The sequence below is a fragment of the Vipera ursinii genome (assembly GCF_947247035.1).
Source record: "Vipera ursinii genome assembly, chromosome: 6".
Classification (NCBI taxonomy): Eukaryota; Metazoa; Chordata; class Lepidosauria; order Squamata; family Viperidae; genus Vipera; species Vipera ursinii.
In genome coordinates this window covers 87,191,986-87,209,915 of record NC_139515.1, presented here as the reverse complement: position 1 = coordinate 87,209,915, position 17,930 = coordinate 87,191,986, and the positions used below count along the sequence as shown (strand labels likewise).

Here is a 17,930-nt window from a genome sequence, read left to right as displayed (position 1 = left end):
GCAAGGTAATCTCCTAAACCAGGGGTCTTCAAACTTGGCCCTTTTATTTTATTTTATTTTTATTTATTTTAATTCCATTTATATCCCGCCCTTCTCCGAAGACTCAAGGCGGCTTACAAGCTTAGCAGTAGCCTTCATTCTATGTATATGCCTGCTTATTAGGGCTTTCACACACACCCCAAGCGGCATTATTACAAAGTCAGCTTATTGCCCCCAACAATCTGGGTCCTCATTTTACCTACCTGGGAAGGATGGAAGGCTGAGTCCACCTTGAGCCTGGTGGGACTCGAACCTGCACTAATTGCAGGCAGCTGGTGTTACTTAAGGAGTAACTCCCAGAATTCATCAGCCAACATGGACCATATAAGCCAGGGGTCTTCAAACTTGGCCCTTTGAGGACTTGTGGACTTCAAGTCCCAGAATTCCTCAGTCAGCGTGGCTGGCTGAGGAATTCTGGGAGCTGAAGTCCACAAGTCCTCAAAGGGCCAAGTCTGAAGACCCCTGTTCTAAACTGTATGCAGGTAGTCCTCAATTAACAGCCATTCATTTAGTAACTATTAGACGTTATGACGGCAGTGAAAATAGTGACTTACTTGTTCACACTTTACGGCCATTGCAGCACCCCCATGATCCTGTGATCAGAATTCAGGCATATTATTTTCTCCTAGTTTGACCCAGGAGGCAGGGAAGGAAGAGACGTTCAGAGGAAATAAGGGGCTGCGGGGTGTACAGCTAGTCCTCAACTTATAAAAGTTCGTTTAGTGACCATTCGAAGTTACAGCGACACTGGAAAAACTGGCTCACGATCGTCTGTCTCACTCAGCATCCCTGCGGTCAGGTGATCAAAACTGACACCCTTAGCAACTGACTCGTATTTACGACGCCCAGTGTCCCCAGCTCACGGGATCTCCTTTTACGACCTTCGGACAAGCAAAGTCCACGGGGATTTGTTAAGATTCACTTAAAGACCGTGTGACTCACTGAACGATGCAGGAATTCGCTTAACGATGGTGGCAAGGAAGGTCGTAAAATGGGGCAAAACTCCCCGAACAACCCTCTTGCTTAGTTAGCAACGGATAATTTGGCGGTCAATTCTGGGCGTAAGTCGAGGACCTACCCGTACTTAAAAATCTGGAAAGCCTTTGGCCACTTGCTTCGTATGTCATTGAATCTAAGTCCATTTGAGTGGAAATTCGGTCAGCTGTGACCAAGAGGGGGGGTCCTTCCCCCTTTGCCCCACCACCTTCCTCCAATCACAAAGACAAGGACATCAGGCCCCCCCCTCTCTGCATTTGAAGTTTCAAAACCTCAATTCAAAGTGATCCCCCCTACACACACACACACACATACACACACCTGTTACCTTTTCCTAAACCAAGTTCTGTCTCGGCATTGATTTTAAGATTAAAGTGCTGACAAAGGGCCCCGGATCCATAATCCTGTTCCTGCAGATGGACTGCTGAGTGACAGGAATTGATTCTTCTCGCCCGCCTGCTAAAAGGCATCGGAGAGGCATCTCTGGGTTGAGTGACATCCGCCCGGCGTTTTGAATGCGGATCACGACATTTGGAGGGCGAGTTGGACAGCGGTCAAAGGCGCTTGCTGGGAAACAGCCAAGTTGGGAAAAGGAAAAGTTTGGAAAAGACCCGGGGACTTGGCACAGCTAGTCCTCGAGTTACAAACGTTCATTTAGTGGCCGTTCAAAGTTATGACGACCGGGGGGGAGTGATTTCGGAAGGGACCCTGGAGGTCTTCTAGTCCAGCCCCTTGCTCAAGCAGGAGAACCTATACCATCTCAGACAAGTGACTTTCTAGTCTCTTCTTAAAAATCTCCACGGATGGAGCGTCCACGATTTCTGGCGGCAGGCTGTTCCACTGGTTGATTGTCCTCACTGTCAGGAAGTTTCTCCTCAATTCCAGGTTGCTTCTCTCCTTGATCAGTTTCCAACCATTGTTTCTCGTCCTGCCCTCTGGTGCTTTGGAGAATAATTTGACCCCATTTTCCTTGTGGCAGCCCCTCCAATACTGGAATAGCTGCTATCACGTCTCTCCTATTTCTTCTTTTCTTTAGACTGGCCAAACCCAAGTCCCGCAGCCGTTCTTTGTCTGTTTCGGTCTCCAGGCCTTGGATCATCTTAGTTGCTCTTCTCTGAATTTTTTCCAGACTCTCAACATCATTTTTGTGATGTGGAGACCCAAACGGGCTGCAGCATTCCCGGTGTGGCCTCGCTAGGGTTTTATAAAGCGGTACTAATGCTTCGTGTGATCTTGATTCTATGCCTCCAGAATAGGGAGACGTAGGTGGCTCAGGTAGTCCTCGACTTACAGCAATACATTTAGCGACCATTCAAAGTCACAACCGGATGGTCCATAGACCGGAACAAGTTCCAGCTACAGAAAGGGCTGAAAGTCCCATCAGATACCGACGCGGTGCAAGACGGTGATTTTTCAGAAATGCAGGGGGAGATTTGCCGGGTTTGCCGGGTGGGGAGGGGGAGAATTAATTATCCCCCCTCCCCATCACTTCCAGCAGACACTCAATCAGCATTAAGTTGAGTGCATCAGTTGGTGGAAAGCTTAGCCCTCTCCCTCTCCCTTCTGATGGTGTGGTTGGGGTCCTCCCGGCAGGGGTCTCCAGTGACCCAGGCTGGGGATTATTTCCTAGGGAGGGGGTGCAGCAAATATATAAATCACTGTCAAGAGGAAGAAGCCCTTGCTTGACCCAGCAGGAAGGCCTGAGACATTCAGATTTGTTCCATTCCACGCTGTGTCACTTGCCCATGGAGAGGGTGAACCGCGTGGTAATCAATTAAGTTGACAAGGTCCCCTACAGATCCCGGCCATCTAGGCCGGCGACTTCAGGGCAGGGGGGATGGGGGGGAGAGAAAACGGGTCACAAGGAAAGAAAGGAAAGAAAGGAAGGAAGGAAGGAAGGAAGGAAGGAAGGAAGGAAGGAAGGAAGAAAGAAAGAAAGAAAGAAAGAAAGAAAGAAAGAAAGAAAGAAAGAAAGAAAGAAAGAAAGAAAGAAAGAAAGAGAAAGAAAGAAAGAAAGAAAGAAAGAAAGAAAGAAAGAAAGAAAGAAAGAAAGAAAGAAAGAAAGAAAAAGAAAGGAAGAAATGAAAAAAGAAATGAAGGAAGGAAGAAAGGAAGAAAGGAAGGAAGAAATGAAGGAAGGAAGGAAGGCAGGAAGGAAGGAAGGAAGGAAGGAAGGAAGGAAGGAAGGAAGAAAGGAAGGAAGGAAGGAAGGAAGGAAGAAAAAGAAAGAAAGAAAGAAAGAAAGAAAGAAAGGAAGGAAGGAAGGAAGGAAGGAAGGAAGGAAGGAAGGAAGGAAGGAAGGAAGAAATCAGGATCGGAAAACTGGACCTTGTTCAGATGCAGAAGAGAACGTGAGCTGCTTCTTTTAGCCTGAATGGCTAAATAGCGCTAGCAATAGCTGTTAGACTTATATACTGCTTTAGAGGGCTTTACAGCCCTCTAAGCTGTTTACAGAGTCAGCCTGTTGCCCCCCCCCACCCCACTCAACAATCTGGGTCCTCATTTTAACTGACCTTGGAAGGACAGAAGGCTGAGTCGACCTTAAGCTGGTCAGGATTGAACTCTTGGCTGTGGGAAGAGTCAGCCTGCAACACTGCATTCTAACCACTGCGCCACCACAGCTCTCTGTCTGTCCGTCCCTTCCTTCCTTCCTTCCTTCCTTCCTTCCTTCCTTCCTTCCTTCCTTCCTTCCTTCCTTCCTTCCTTCCTTCCTTCCTTCCTTCCTTCCGACTTAGCAATAGCCCTTAGACTTATATACCCCTTCACGGTGCTTTAAAGCCCTCTCTAAGCGGTTTACAGAGTCAGCCTGTTGCCCTACTCCCCAACGATCTGGGTCCTCATTTTACCGGCCTCGGAAGGACGAAAGGCTGAGTCCACATTGAGGCGGTGAGAATCGAACTGCTTGCAATTGGCAGAATTAGCCTGCAAATGCTGCATTCTAACTGCTGCGCCACCACGGCTCAACGTAGCTTTGACGTTCAGGAGGAGGACATCTTTGAGGAAGGACAAGCATGGGGCAAGATCCCGGCCTTTATGCCTTGACGCCAGTTGGGACTGAAGCACAGAATTGGAAGGGACCTTGGAGGTCTTCTAGTCCAACCCCCTGCTCAAGCAGGAGACCTTATACCCTCTCAGACAAACGATTGTCCAGTCTCTTCTTGAAAGCCTCCAGTGATGGAGCGCCCGCGACTTCTGGAGGCAGGTAGTTCCGCTGGTTAATTCTTCTCACTGTCTGCCCCGATTTCTAGGTTGCTTCTCTCCTTGATAAGCTTCCATCTGTTCCTCCTTAACCTGCCCTCAGGTGCTTTGGAGAATAGGTTGACCCCCCCGTCTTCCAAAACTTGAGGGGCTGTCACAGACAAGGGGGGGACGGGTGTGTCAATCTATTCTCCACAGCACCTGACGGCAGAACAAGATGGAACTGATGGAAACGCATCAAAGTGAGAAATCAACGGAACAACTCGTCCCTCAGAATTGGGGGTCCTTTATCCCTGGAGGTTTTCAAGAAAAGACTGGACCGCCATTTCTCCTGAACGGTATAGGCCAGGGGTAGGCAACCTTGGCCCCTTCATGACTGGTGGACTTCAACTCCCAGAATTCCTGAGCCATGCTGAGGGGAAAGGGAGAGGTTTCCATGCTGAGCCATGCTGGCTCAGGAATTCTGGGAGTTGAAGTCCACGAGTCATGAAGGGGCCACAGTTCCCCCATGCTGGCTCAGGACTTCTATGAGTTGAAGTCCACGAGTCATGAAGGGGACATAGTTCCCCCATGCTGACTGAGGAATTCTGGGACTTGAAGTCCACAAGTCATGAAGGGGCCACAGTTCCCCCATGCTGGCTCAGGAATTCTGGGAGTTGAAGTCCACGAGTCAAGAAGGGGACATAGTTCCCCCATGCTGACTGAGGAATTCTGGGAGTTGAAGTCCACGAGCCATGAAGGGGGCAGTTCCCCCATGCTGGCTCAGGAATTCTGGGAGTTGAAGTCCACGAGTCATGAAGGGGCCATAGTTTCCCCATGCTGGCTCAGGAATTCTGGGAGTTGGAGTCCACGAGTCATGAGGGGGCCATAGTTCCCTCATGCTGGCTCAGGAATTCTGGGAGTTGAAGTCCACGAGTCACGAGGGGGCCACAGTTCCCCCATGCTGGCTCAGGAATTCTGGGAGTTGAAGTCCACGAGTCAAGAAGGGGACATAGTTCCCCCATGCTGACTGAGGAATTCTGGGAGTTGAAGTCCACGAGCCATGAAGGGGGCAGTTCCCCCATGCTGGCTCAGGAATTCTGGGAGTTGAAGTCCACGAGTCATGAAGGGGCCACAGTTCCCCCATGCTGGCTCAGGAATTCTGGGAGTTGAAGTCTACAAGTCATAAAACAGCCAAGGTTGCCTACCCCTGGTGTAGGTTTTCCTCTCTTGCTCAGGGGGTTGGACTAGAAGATCTCTAAGGTCCCTTCCAGCTCTTGGAGTCTATGACTATCTATATATTTAGTATGTCTAATGAACAGAAGGATGGGGTGTGTGTGTATGTGTGACATGATAGTAGTGTCCCAATATTTGTGGGGCCGCCACAAAGAAGAGGGGGGGTCAATTTATTTTCCAAAGCCCCAGAAGGCAGGACAAGAAGCAACGGATGGAAACTAACCAAGGACAGAAACAACCTAGAACTAAGGAGAAACTTCCTAACGATGAGAACAATTCACCGGTGGAACAACCTGCCTCCAGAAGTTGTGGGCGCTCCAACACTGGAGGCTTTTAAGAAGAGACTGGAGAACCGTTTGTCCGAAATGGTCTCTAGGGTCTTCTGCCTGAGCAGTGGGCTGGACTAGAAGACCTCCAAGGTCCTTTCTGTATTCTATCCCCGCTTGGAAAAAATGAGGAGAGTTTTTTTGAAACCACAATCCCTTTTGGGAAGCAGAAGTCCGGATGTCCCCTTGGAGTGATTGCAACTTTCTGGTTATGCCGTGGAGAAGGCCGAAGGCCTCACACGGAACGACAACAGCGCTGGCATCCTCCCAAAGGCCTCCGACAACTGGCTCTCTGCCCATCCTCCTCCCTGCCTACCACCAGAGCAGATGGCTGATCTTCTCCTACACCACTTCCAGGCAGAACTGGATCTCTCCAAGTCAAGCGTTTAAATTCCGCCTTGCTCTTCTTGTTCATCATTCCTTCCACACACACACACAACCCCCCCCCCGTGCTTCTCGGCTAATGACAGTCGAGTCACTGTTTTGTGAAAAAAAAAAACATTTAAGCTTTCGCAAAGGCAGCGCTGCAAAGCGGGAAATGGAAGGCGCCCAGGGAAAGGCAGGCTGGCACCCGGCGAACGCGGGCACCGCCGCCGACAAAGCGCTCATCCATTACCCCATCAGCAGCAACTCCAGTCCCAGCGGGGTTCAAATGGGGGGTCCTGCTGGGGAAGAGAAATTAAGTTGGAATGGAGGTAATCCATCTTCAGAGGCGCTCGCTGGGCTGGTGTGTGTTTCAGGAAGAGTTTCTTGGCAATAAAAAGGGGGAACGACCGACCGGGCTTCGTTAAAGAAGACACAAGGGAAGTTGGATGTGATCAGAATCGGTGGCCTTCCTCTTCCCTACTCAGCTTGAAACACACAATCAATCAGAATAGAGCTGGAAGGGACCTTGGAGGTCATCTAGTCCAGCCCCCTGCTCATTTCAGACAAGTTACTGTCCAGTCTCTTCTTAAAAACTTCCAGTGTTGGAGCATCCACCGCTTCTGGAGGCAGGTTGTTCCCCCGATTAATTGTTCTCGCTGTCAGGAAGTTTCTCCTTAGTTCCAGGTTGCTTCTCTCCTTGATTAGTTTCCATCCGTTGCTTCTTGTCCTGCCTTCCGGGCACTTTGGAGAACAGCTTGACTCCCTCTTCTTTGGGGCAGCCCCTGAGATACTGGAAGGCTGCCATCATGTCCCCCCCTCATCCTTCTCTTCATTAAACTAGACACAACCAATTCCAGCAGCCGTTCCTTATGTGTTTTAGCCTCCAGTGCCCTAATCATCTTTGTTGTTCTTGTTTATTGATTGAAGAGAATAATTGTAGCTCCAGGTTGAACCATGAGGTGCTTGGTGCTCTCAGAGCTTGGTGGTTTTCTTGCAAACTTTGCAACAATCCATGCACTTACCAAGGCAATTTATAATGCCTTGGTAAAGACCATACTTGGAATATTGCATCCAGTTTTGATGGAATATTGCATCCAGTTTGCACCACATATAAAATGTTGGGTACTCTAGAAAGGGTGCAGAGAAGAGCAACAAAGATGATCAGGGGATTGGAGGCTAAAACATATAAGGAACGGTTGCTGGAAATGGGTATGTCTGGTTTAATGAAGAGAAGGGCAAGGGGTGACAAGATAGCGGTGTTCCAGTATCTCAGGGGCTGCCCCAAAGAAGAAGGAGTCAAGCTGTTCTCCAAAGCCCCTGAAGGCAGGACAAGAAGCAACGGATGGAAACTAGTCAAGGAGAGAAGCAACCTAGAACTAAGGAGAAATTTCCTGACATTGAGAACAATTAAACCAGTGCTTCCAGAATTTGTGGGTGCTCCATCCCTGGAGTTTTTTAAGAAGAGATTGGACAAGCATTTGTCTGAAATGGTATAGGGGTTGGACGAGTGGATCTCCCAAGGTCCTTTCCAATTCTGTCATTCTGTTAAACTAACATCAAACTCCATACTCCCTCCTAGCACTGATGCAAGACAATCACCAAGTCCAGAGAGCCCCAAGGATCCCACAGTCCTCCTCCTCCTCCTCCTCCTCCTCCTCCTCCTCCTCCTCTTCTTCCCTTCTAATACTGATGATGTTACCCAGCTGGGTCATGAAACGTCTGCAAGAAAACTACACACTCAGAGAGCATCAAGAACTCCACAATCCTCCTCTTCCTCCTCCTCCTCCTCCTCTTACCCCAAACCCCACTACTTTCTAGCACTGATGATGTTACCTAGTCGGGTCATGAAACGTCGGCCAGAAAACAAGCAAACTCAAGAGAGCACGCAGGACCCCCCCCACACACACACACAAAAAAAAAGAATCTTATTCAAGACTTCTTGTATTAAAAAAAAGGTCCGAGCTTTAAATATTTAAAGACTCCAATCTATCTATTTCAAGCCACCTCAGTGGCTGCAACTCAGCCCATCTGGCTGACCTTTTCCGGACTTCTGTCTCCATCCGTTATTAAGGTCAGATTGTGTTGGCTGGATCTTATTTCGCCCTCACCCCCTTTTCCCAAATGTCACCCCTCCGTTTAGACAGCTGGCGAGTGGGGTAAGATAGCTAAACAATAACTAGTCAAGGGGCCTGGGGTCCTTTTTTGTGTGTTTTTTTCCCCTTTTCTTTCTAAAACAGACCAGTTGTTCTACAGCTAAAAATACTTTGTGGCCTTTTCAACAGTATTGCAAAGGATAATGTAGACACTGTGGCATTTGGGAATATTTAGGCTTCGCTGCTTAGAAGCCAACGAGATCAGTCCTTGTAGATACAGGATGATGGGACTGAGCCATGTTGGAAGTGCTGACAAGAAATTTCTCCAAAACTAAGAAAACTTTTCTTTCTAAGTCTCTTAGCTTGGTCTACGTCAGGTAACCTTGGCTCTTTTATGACTCGTGGACTTCAACTCCCAGAATTCCTGAGCCAGCATGGGGGAACTATGGCCCCCTCATGACTCGTGGACTTCAACTCCCAGAATTCCTGAGCCAGCATGAGGGAACTCTGGCCCCCTCATGACTCGTGGACTTCAACTCCCAGAATTCCTGAGCCAGCATGAGGGAACTATGGCCCCCTCATGACTCGTGGACTTCAACTCCCAGAATTCCTGAGCCAGCATGAGGGAACTATGGCCCCTTCATGACTCGTGGACTTCAACTCCCAGAATTCCTGAGCCAGCATGAGGGAACTATGGCCCCCTCATGACTCGTGGACTTCAACTCCCAGAATTCCTGAGCCAGCATGAGGGAACTATGGCCCCCTCATGACTCGTGGACTTCAACTCCCAGAATTCCTGAGCCAGCATGAGGGAACTATGGCCCCCTCATGACTCGTGGACTTCAACTCCCAGAATTCCTGAGCCAGCATGAGGGAACTATGGCCCCCTCATGACTCGTGGACTTCAACTCCCAGAATTCCTGAGCCAGCATGGGGGAACTATGGCCCCCTCATGACTCATGGACTTCAACTCCCAGAATTCCTCAGCCAGCATGGGGGAACTATGGCCCCTTATGACTGGTGGACTTCAACTCCCAGAATTCCTGAGCCAGCATGAGGGAACTATGGCCCCCTCATGACTCGTGGACTTCAACTCCCAGAATTCCTGAACCAGCATGGGGGAACTATGGCCCCTTCATGACTCCTGGACTTCAACTCCCAGAATTCCTGAGCCAGCATGAGGGAACTATGGCCCCTTCATGACTCGTGGACTTCAACTCCCAGAATTCCTGAGCCAGCATGAGGGAACTATGGCCCCCTCATGACTCGTGGACTTCAACTCCCAGAATTCCTGAGCCAGCATGAGGGAACTATGGCCCCCTCATGACTCGTGGACTTCAACTCCCAGAATTCCTGAGCCAGCATGAGGGAACTATGGCCCCCTCATGACTCGTGGACTTCAACTCCCAGAATTCCTGAGCCAGCATGAGGGAACTATGGCCCCCTCATGACTCGTGGACTTCAACTCCCAGAATTCCTGAGCCAGCATGAGGGAACTATGGCCCCCTCATGACTCGTGGACTTCAACTCCCAGAATTCCTGAGCCAGCATGAGGGAACTATGGCCCCCTCATGACTCGTGGACTTCAACTCCCAGAATTCCTGAGCCAGCATGAGGGAACTATGGCCCCCTCATGACTCGTGGACTTCAACTCCCAGCATTCCTGAGCCAGGCACGCTGAGGGGAAAGGGAGAGGTTTCCAAGCTGAGCCAGGCTGGCTCAGGAATTCTGGGAGTTGAAGTCCACGAGTCATAAATCAAATCAGGTTATGAGGAAGAACTTCTCTAGACTTAACCTAACAATATTTGGATTGTCTGAAATTTTGGAGACTATTAAAACTCACCTGAACTTTTTAAAAAATATGTTTAAAAATAAAGCACCGTGTCAAACAGTAAAGTCCTTGGCAATTCCTCTGTTATGGCTCGTGTCCTATTTTTATTTAACTTCTACTTAATGTTTTTAAATTGGCACATTAGAGACTGTTTTCAGAAACGGGTGCTTCGCCGCTTATTGAATTACGCACATTTTCAGATTTGCAGAACCCGCTGAATAACCTTAATGCCCTTGATATATTATTATATATCTACTTATACTTAATATGCATTAATATAATATATGTGCCTAATATCCTTAATATATATGAATGTAATATATGGTTAATATACTTAATACATACCAATATAATATATAAACGTAATGTACTTAATGGATATCAATACAACATGTACACATAATACACTTTAATATATATCAATAATAAATTATGATATATATTATTGCACTCACATAACACGGCCGTATTTAAATATTATGCAAGTTCATGCATTTTATCTTCTTTTTCCCATTATGAATGTCTGCTGGGAGGGAGAAACGAGAGGCAAATCCAGTTGCGTAACTGCATATTTTAGCTGGATTGCAGCCTAAGCTAATTAATCAACGGCAGCAGCTATGGATAATTAAGCTGCTCCTGAAATCCATTTAGCCTTCATGTGTGACTGCATGAGCTAAAAGCTCAGAGATTGGGTCATTTCTAAGAAGCTGCCTTTAAACAAGGTTGTCTCCCATCAACATAAACAAGAGGCAGGGAATCATTCTAAGGGTTGTTTCCTAACACTGGATGCCCTTTTTAAAACTCCTTATCCTGACTGTTCTCTTAGCTGGGCTTACGGCAAGAAAAAAAACAACTTTTTATTTTCACCTTTCGTTTCGAGAAGCGTCCACAGGAGCCAGCTGTCACATTTCACATGTTTTTTTGTTCGTTTGTTTTTTTTTAAAATCCAGGTTTAATTAAATGTGTTAAAAGCAGGGAGGAACTTTGAAATCAAATGCCTAACCAGAAGCAGGTAGATTATATACCTTGTTGAGTTTACCAGGAGGCCTTCTGTGTATTTTCTATACTAGGGTTTTTAGTAGAAGTGCGGGATAAAAATGTTTTAATAATAACAAAGTTGGAAGGGACCTTGGAGGTCATCTAGTCCAACCCCCTGCTCGGGCAGGAAACCCTATACTATTTCAGACAAAGGGCTGTCCAGTCTCTTCTTAAAAACTTCCAGTGTTGGAACATTCACCGCTTCTGGAGGCAAGGAGTTCCACTGGTTAATTGTCCTCAATGTCAGGAAGTTTCTCCTTAGTTCCAGGTTGCTTCTCTCCTTGATTAGTTTCCATCCGTTGCTTCTTGTCTTGCCTTCGGGCCCTTTGGAGAACAGCTTGACTCCCTCTTCTTTGGGGCAACCCCTGAGATACTGGAAGACTGCTGTCATGTCACCCCTCCTCCTTCTCTCCATTAAACTAGACATATCCAATTCCAGCAACCGTTCCTTATATGGTTTAGCCTCCAGTTCCCTGATCATCTTTGTTGCTCTTCTCTGCACTCTTTCTAGAGTCTCAACATCTTTTTTACATCGTGGTGACCAAAACTGGATGCAGGATTCCAACTGTGGCCTTACCAAGGCCTTCTAAGGTGGTTATTAAAATGGCTTTAAATGAAACCCATAAAGTACCTGGCAGACCATTTAGCCTGTTCCTTGCAGAATTCTGATTTTAATCTTCTAGGATTTATAGCTGTGTTATTTCAGAGGACCTCAAAATTGTAAGGGGCAAGTTAGGTTATGAAGATCAACTGCTGCCCAGAACAGGAATCTAACTAAAATTATCGCTGAAAAATGCTAGCGCAGCCTTGACTGAAATATGTCTGATGAAGGAGAATGCAGACTCTTGTTTTTTTTTAAAAGTACAAGTGCAGGTAATCCTCAACTTACAACGGCTTGCTTAGTGGCTGTTCACAGGACAGCCCCTGAGATATTGGAATATTGCTATCATGTCCCCCCAGTCCTTCTCTTCATCAAACTAGACTAAGGGTAGGCAACCTCGGCTTTTTTATGATTCATGGACTTCAACTCCCAGAATTCCTGAGTCAGCTGACTCAGGAATTCTGGGAGTTGAAGTCCATAAGTCATAAAAGAGCTGAGGTTGCCTACCCCTGAACTAGACATACTCAATTCCAGCAACCGTTCCTTGTATGTTTTATCCTCCAGTCCCCTGATCATCTTTGTTGCTCTTCTCTGCACTCTTTCCAGAGTCTCAACACCTTTTTTACATCGTGGTGACCAAAACTGGATGCCGTATTCCAAGTGTGGCCTTACCAAGGCCTTGTAAAGTGGTATTAACACTTCACCTGATCTCGATTCAATCCCTCTGTTAATGCAGCCTAGCACCGTGTTGGCCTTTTTGGCAGCTGCAGCACACGGCTGGCTCATATTTAAGTGATTGTCTACTAGGACTCCGAAATCCCTCTCATAGTTGCTACTATTAAAGTACCACCTATATTATAGCTGTGCTATATTATACCTATATTATAGCTGTGTTTTTCTTGCCTAAATGTAGAACCTTACTTTTTTCACCGTTGAATTGTTACGTTTTTTAATTGTTAAGGTTGCTAAGTCCCTCTTTTCAGCGCTGTTGTAACTTCAAATGGTCACTAAACGAATGCTTGCAAGTCGTGGACGGGCTGTATAAGGCTCTTGGGTGAGGACGAAAGGATCCAAGTAGCCACACAAACCAGGATGAAGGAATACAAAACGAAGATTCACGAGCACAACGTTCCCTTGATGGAACCAAACGTTTGCATGCCGTTAGGCTAATTAAAATAATCCATCATGCAAGGTGTATCTGAGGCCAGGCTATTAAAACTGGCTACGTGAAGCAGATGTCAAGTATTTTGATGAAGTATCGGGTGTGTAACTCTGCAGCCATTGTCAACTTCGAAAAACAGGTCGAAGTAGCTTTTGGGTGTCCTGTTGTAACTTTGGATGGTCCTTAAGCTACTGGCCGTAAGTCAAGGATTATCTGTGAAGATGGGAAGGTTTTTTTTTTTAAAACCCCAAACTTACCTGCAAGAGAGGCCTCTGCACACCCAGCATTTTCATGGTATCGGCGTTTGCCAGGATCTTCAAAGGGTCGGTGATCTTGGTGACGCCCTCAATTTCCTTGTTAATTTCGCCCAGAACTTGATTCAGAAAAATGTTCTTAATGTACACGGTGAGGAATTCTCGGAGGGGACACTGTTTCGTGGGACCGAGGCCCAAAGCCTGTTCGACCTCATGAATAAACCTGAAATACAAATTAAAAACAGAGGGAGCTGCGTCATTATGACAGCAGACCATTCCGCCAGGACACGATTGAAGCCTGTGAATTTCGCCATTTTAACGCAACACAGTGAGTCCTTGAGCTACAACAGTTCAGCCATGAGAAAAGTGACTGATGACTCCCAGAATTTCTCAGCCAGCATGGACCATATAAGTCAGGGGTCTTCAACCTTGGCCCTTTTATGACTTGTGGACTTCAACTCCCAGATTCCCTCGCTGAGGAATTCTGGGAGTTGAAGTCCACAAGTCATAAAAGGGCCAAGGTTGAAGACCCCTGGTTTAGGAGATTACCTTGCCATCTCAGTGGGGTAAATGTTAACTTAGGGCTTCATTTGCACATGCCTGGCTGAGGAATTCTGGGAGTTGAAGTCCACAACTCATAAAAGGGCCCAGTTTGAAGACTCCTAGCTTATATGGTTTATGCTGGCTGAGGAATTCTGGGAGCTGAAGTCCACAAGTCATAAAAGGGCACAATTTGAAGACCCCTGTCTTATATGGTCCATGCTGGCTGAAGAATTCTGGGAGTTGAAGTCCACAAGTCATAAAAAGGCCACGTTTGAAGACCCCTGGCTTATATGGTCCATGATGGCTGAGGAATTCTGGGAGTTGAAGTTCACAAGTCATCAAAGGGCCCAGTTTGAAGACCCCTGGCTTAAGCGAATCACTGGCGTAACCTGGTTGTTAAGCGAATCCGGCTTACCCCACTTGTCAGAAGGTCACAAAAAAGTGGGACGCCGCAAAGGTCATCAATGTGAACCAGTTGCCAAGCAACCAAATTTTGATCGCATGATCAAAGGGATGCCGCAAAGGCCGTAACTATGAAACACGGTCTTCAGTCAACTTTTGTCACTGGCCTTGTAGCTTTTAGCAGTCGCTAAACAAATTATTGCTAAGTTTGAGGACTACTCGTACTGTGAACATGGTTCATATCCAGCAGAAACCCCTCCGAATTTGTGTGATCTCACGCACAATTAAAGCACACATTGAGCAAGGCCTCGATGGCCGTGGAGGAGCTGAAGGACCCAGCGATCTTATGAAAACAGCCGCATTTTGACGGCTGAAGAAAACCTTAACAGCGTTTCCCGCAGCCCTTTGACAAGAATGCCGTCCAATTAATTTGGCAATTGTAGGATTGCGTGTCAAGGCAACAATCGTTGGGGGAGTTCATTTATCTTTTTAGCCCAATCTCTAACAGTAGGTTTCTTTTATCCTCCTTTGACAATCTCATTATTAACAACAATAAAACATCATCGCACATAAAAATAAAACGGAGTCTGGGGAACGATGTGAAGCCGCTATTCCGGGTCAAGCGAATGGTAAGCAGTAAACGTGGCTGCTTTAGATCACAAATGTCTCGTCGAAAAGGCAACCCAACGTTGCGTGCAGGGAGTCCTCGACTCGCGACAATGCGTTTAGTGACAGTTCGAAGTTACAACAGTGTCTGAAAATGGCGACTTATGGCTGTTTTTCACACTGTAATAATGGTCTCGTTTTGGCACAATCAGCATGGTGAGAGGTCTTTCTGAGCCTGATGGTTTTGCTGCGTGCACTGAGGATGTTATTAAATTAATTTTAATTTTAAACTGTTATTAATTTAATTAAACTGTTATTAATTTAATTTTAATTTTTTTAAAACTTGTTTTTAACTTTTGTATTTTGGTTTTTAATCACCCTGTAAGCCGCCCTGAGTCCTTCGGGAAAGGGCGGTATATAAATGTAATAAAATAAATAAATAAATAAATAATAAATAAATAAATAAATAAATAAATAAATAAATTAAGTTGGGTCATGAAACGTCTGCCAGAAAATCACCAAGCTCAGACAGCACCAAGGACACTACAGTCCTTCCTCCTCCTCTTCCTCCTCTCCACAAACCCCCACTCCATTCTAGCCCTGATGATGTTCCCTACTTGGGTCATGAAACGTCTGCAAGGAAACCACCCAGCTCAGAAACCACCAAGGACCTCTTATTTCAACCCTGAGCTACAAATATTCTCTTTTTTGGGGGAGTGGCTTCCCCTGTATACTTTTATGTAAACAGAAAGGAAACCTCACTCCCTTCTAGCACTGATGGTGTTACCTAGTGTTGTGACTCAGGGCCAGCCTGTGGGTCCGACAGCCGGCTCCGACGTATCGGAGGACTCAGATGAGGGGGAGGAGGGAGACGAACCGGCTGATGATGGTTTGGAGGCTTTGCAGAGTCCTCAGCCGGGGACCTCTTCTCAGCTGCGTGAGCCCGAGAGTGCGGAGGATGATGACCCACAGCTGGCCCTGTTCAAGGACGCCCGACGCAGGAGGCAGTCGAGCAGGAACAAACAAAGAAAGGCTATGGGACTCCTCGGGAGGAGGCACAGGGAGACCACGCCCTGAGCTCTCTATAAAAGGAGTGTTTGGGGAGGGGCTGGTTGCTGAAAGCAACTTTTCCGCTTGAGAAGACAAGCTCTAGTGTTTTTGTTAACTGCGTAATTAAATCTTGGCAGAAGCCTTTTAGCCTTGGACGCTCTCCAGTCTCTTCTTTCTGATAAGGGGTTTGTTAGAAGAGGGCTGGTTCAGAACACCTAGTTGGGTTGTGAAATGTCTGCAAGAAAACCACCCAGCTCAGAGAGCGCCGAGGATCCCTCGTTTCAACCCAGAGCTACAAATATTGTCTCCTATCTCTTCTAGTGTTATACTACAGAGCATGAGAAACACAGGTTTTCCACTTGTTGCCTTCAAAAGAGCGGTTCCTTCAGGAACATCTACAGGATATCCCTGTATATATTCCAGAATTGGCTTTTTAATGGAGGGACTGACGCGAAGTCTGCTGTCCCTCTCGGGACGGTTAATTCCAATTACGAGACTCTTTCACTTCTTGGTCAATGTTGATCACGGGGCCTTCAAAATGTGTTCTCTGATGGTAAGGAGACACACACACACACACACACACACACACACACACACGCCCCAGGAGGCTGCAAGCAAACCTGCTGTATATGGAAAACTCCATTTTAATGCGTTCGATTCAAGTTCTGTAATGGTCTCGGTTTGACACAATCAGCGCTATTGGCTCTTCGGCGCTTTCTGAGCTTGGTGGTTTTTGCTGTGAACTGATGACGTTCCCTAGTTGGGTCACGAAACGTCTGCAAGAAAACCACCAGGGTCAAAGAGCACCAAGGACCCCACAGTTCTTTTCTTTCCTTCCTTCCTTCCTTCCTTCCTTCCTTCCTTCCTTCCTTCCTTCCATCCTTCCTTCCTTCCTTCATTCTCCTTTCCACTCCCTTCTAGCACTGATGATGTTCCCTAGTTGGGTCACAAAATGTCTGCAAGAAAACCACCAGGGTCAAAGAGCACCAAGGACCCCACAGTTCTTTTTTTCCTTCCTTCCTTCCTTCCTTCCTTCCTTCCTTCCTTCCTTCCTTCCTTCCTTCCTTCCTTCCTTCCTTCCTTCTCCTTTCCACACCCTTCTAGCACTGATGATGTTCCCTAGTTGGGTCACGAAACGTCTGCAAGAAAACCACCAGGGTTAAAGAGCACCAAGGACCCCACAGTTCTTTTCTTTCCTTCCTTCCTTCCTTCCTTCCTTCCTTCCTTCCTTCCTTCCTTCCTTCCTTCCTTCCTTCCTTCCTTCCTTCCTTCCTTCATTCCTCCCTCCCTCCCTCCCTTCCTTCCTTCCTTCCTTCCTTCCTTCCTTCCTTCCTTCCTTCCTTCCTTCCTTCCTTCCTTCCAGCTGGCTTTCATGCCTAAGGCGGAACTAGAACTCACTGTCTCCTTGTGACTGGCCAGTCACTCAACTGGCTTTCATGCCTAAAGTAGGACTAGAACTCCCTATCTCCTGGGGATTGGCTCAGAGTCGCCCAGCTGGGCTCATGCCTAAAGTGGGACTAGAACTCACTGTCTCCTGGTGTTTGGCCCAGAGTCACCCAGCCGGCTTTCACGCCTAAGGCAGGACTAGAACTCACCATCTCCCGCTGATTGACCTAATACTAACGAATGTGCTACTCCGTCTTCCGCTGCTGCCTTCAAATGAAAAAAGAACCTCTAAAATGGTAAATATCTCCCCGGTTGTCCGTCCAATGTCAGACACGATGCGATCAAATCAATTAACACCTTCAACTCCCTTCCCTGCTGCTCCCCCCCCGCCCCTCCTCTAATCAGTTAACAAACAGTCTTGCGAGGGACTGTGTGTGTCTGTCAATCCAATTATTTCCTATCTGGGATGCGAAGACACTCCATTAAATGCAGCGGGCAGATGGCCCTTTCAACGATCATTCAGCTGACTGATTAGCTACTTAGGGGGTGCCAAAAAGCGAGACAAGTGGGTGTCTGGGATTGGAAAAACTCCCAAGGACAATCTTCACACCTGTGTGGTCACTGTGTCCAGCAGAGCAACAGGGTGACGACTGGGATCTGACGCCTGCCGAGCTCTCTGCTCCAGCCAATGCTGCACAACTCAGACCGAAGGACGAAGGTCGCCGGCTTTGTTTCGATAACTGACGGCTTTATGAAGCTCCGTTTCATTCATTTCTGTCCCACCGTTAACTGTTTTTACAAACAGCTCAAGGCGGTGAACAGAC

General features: G+C 47.2%; 1 protein-coding gene across 9 annotated transcripts in view; it reads right to left on the bottom strand.

The window, feature by feature from the left end:
• EXOC4 (exocyst complex component 4) overlaps positions 1-17,930 on the bottom strand; it is a 733,833-nt gene that overhangs the window by 449,985 nt on the left and 265,918 nt on the right. For 8 of the 9 annotated variants that reach the window (XR_014492901.1, XR_014492902.1, XM_083366085.1 and 5 more), the window contains one exon: positions 13,123-13,342. The exons of the other annotated variant lie outside the window; for it this stretch is intronic. Coding sequence is in view for 6 of the 8 variants with exons in the window: in XM_083366085.1 (XP_083222211.1) it covers positions 13,123-13,342 (220 nt within the window). In the remaining 2 variants the exon portion in view is untranslated. The remainder of the gene's footprint in view (positions 1-13,122; positions 13,343-17,930) is intronic. 9 annotated transcript variants of the gene reach the window in all.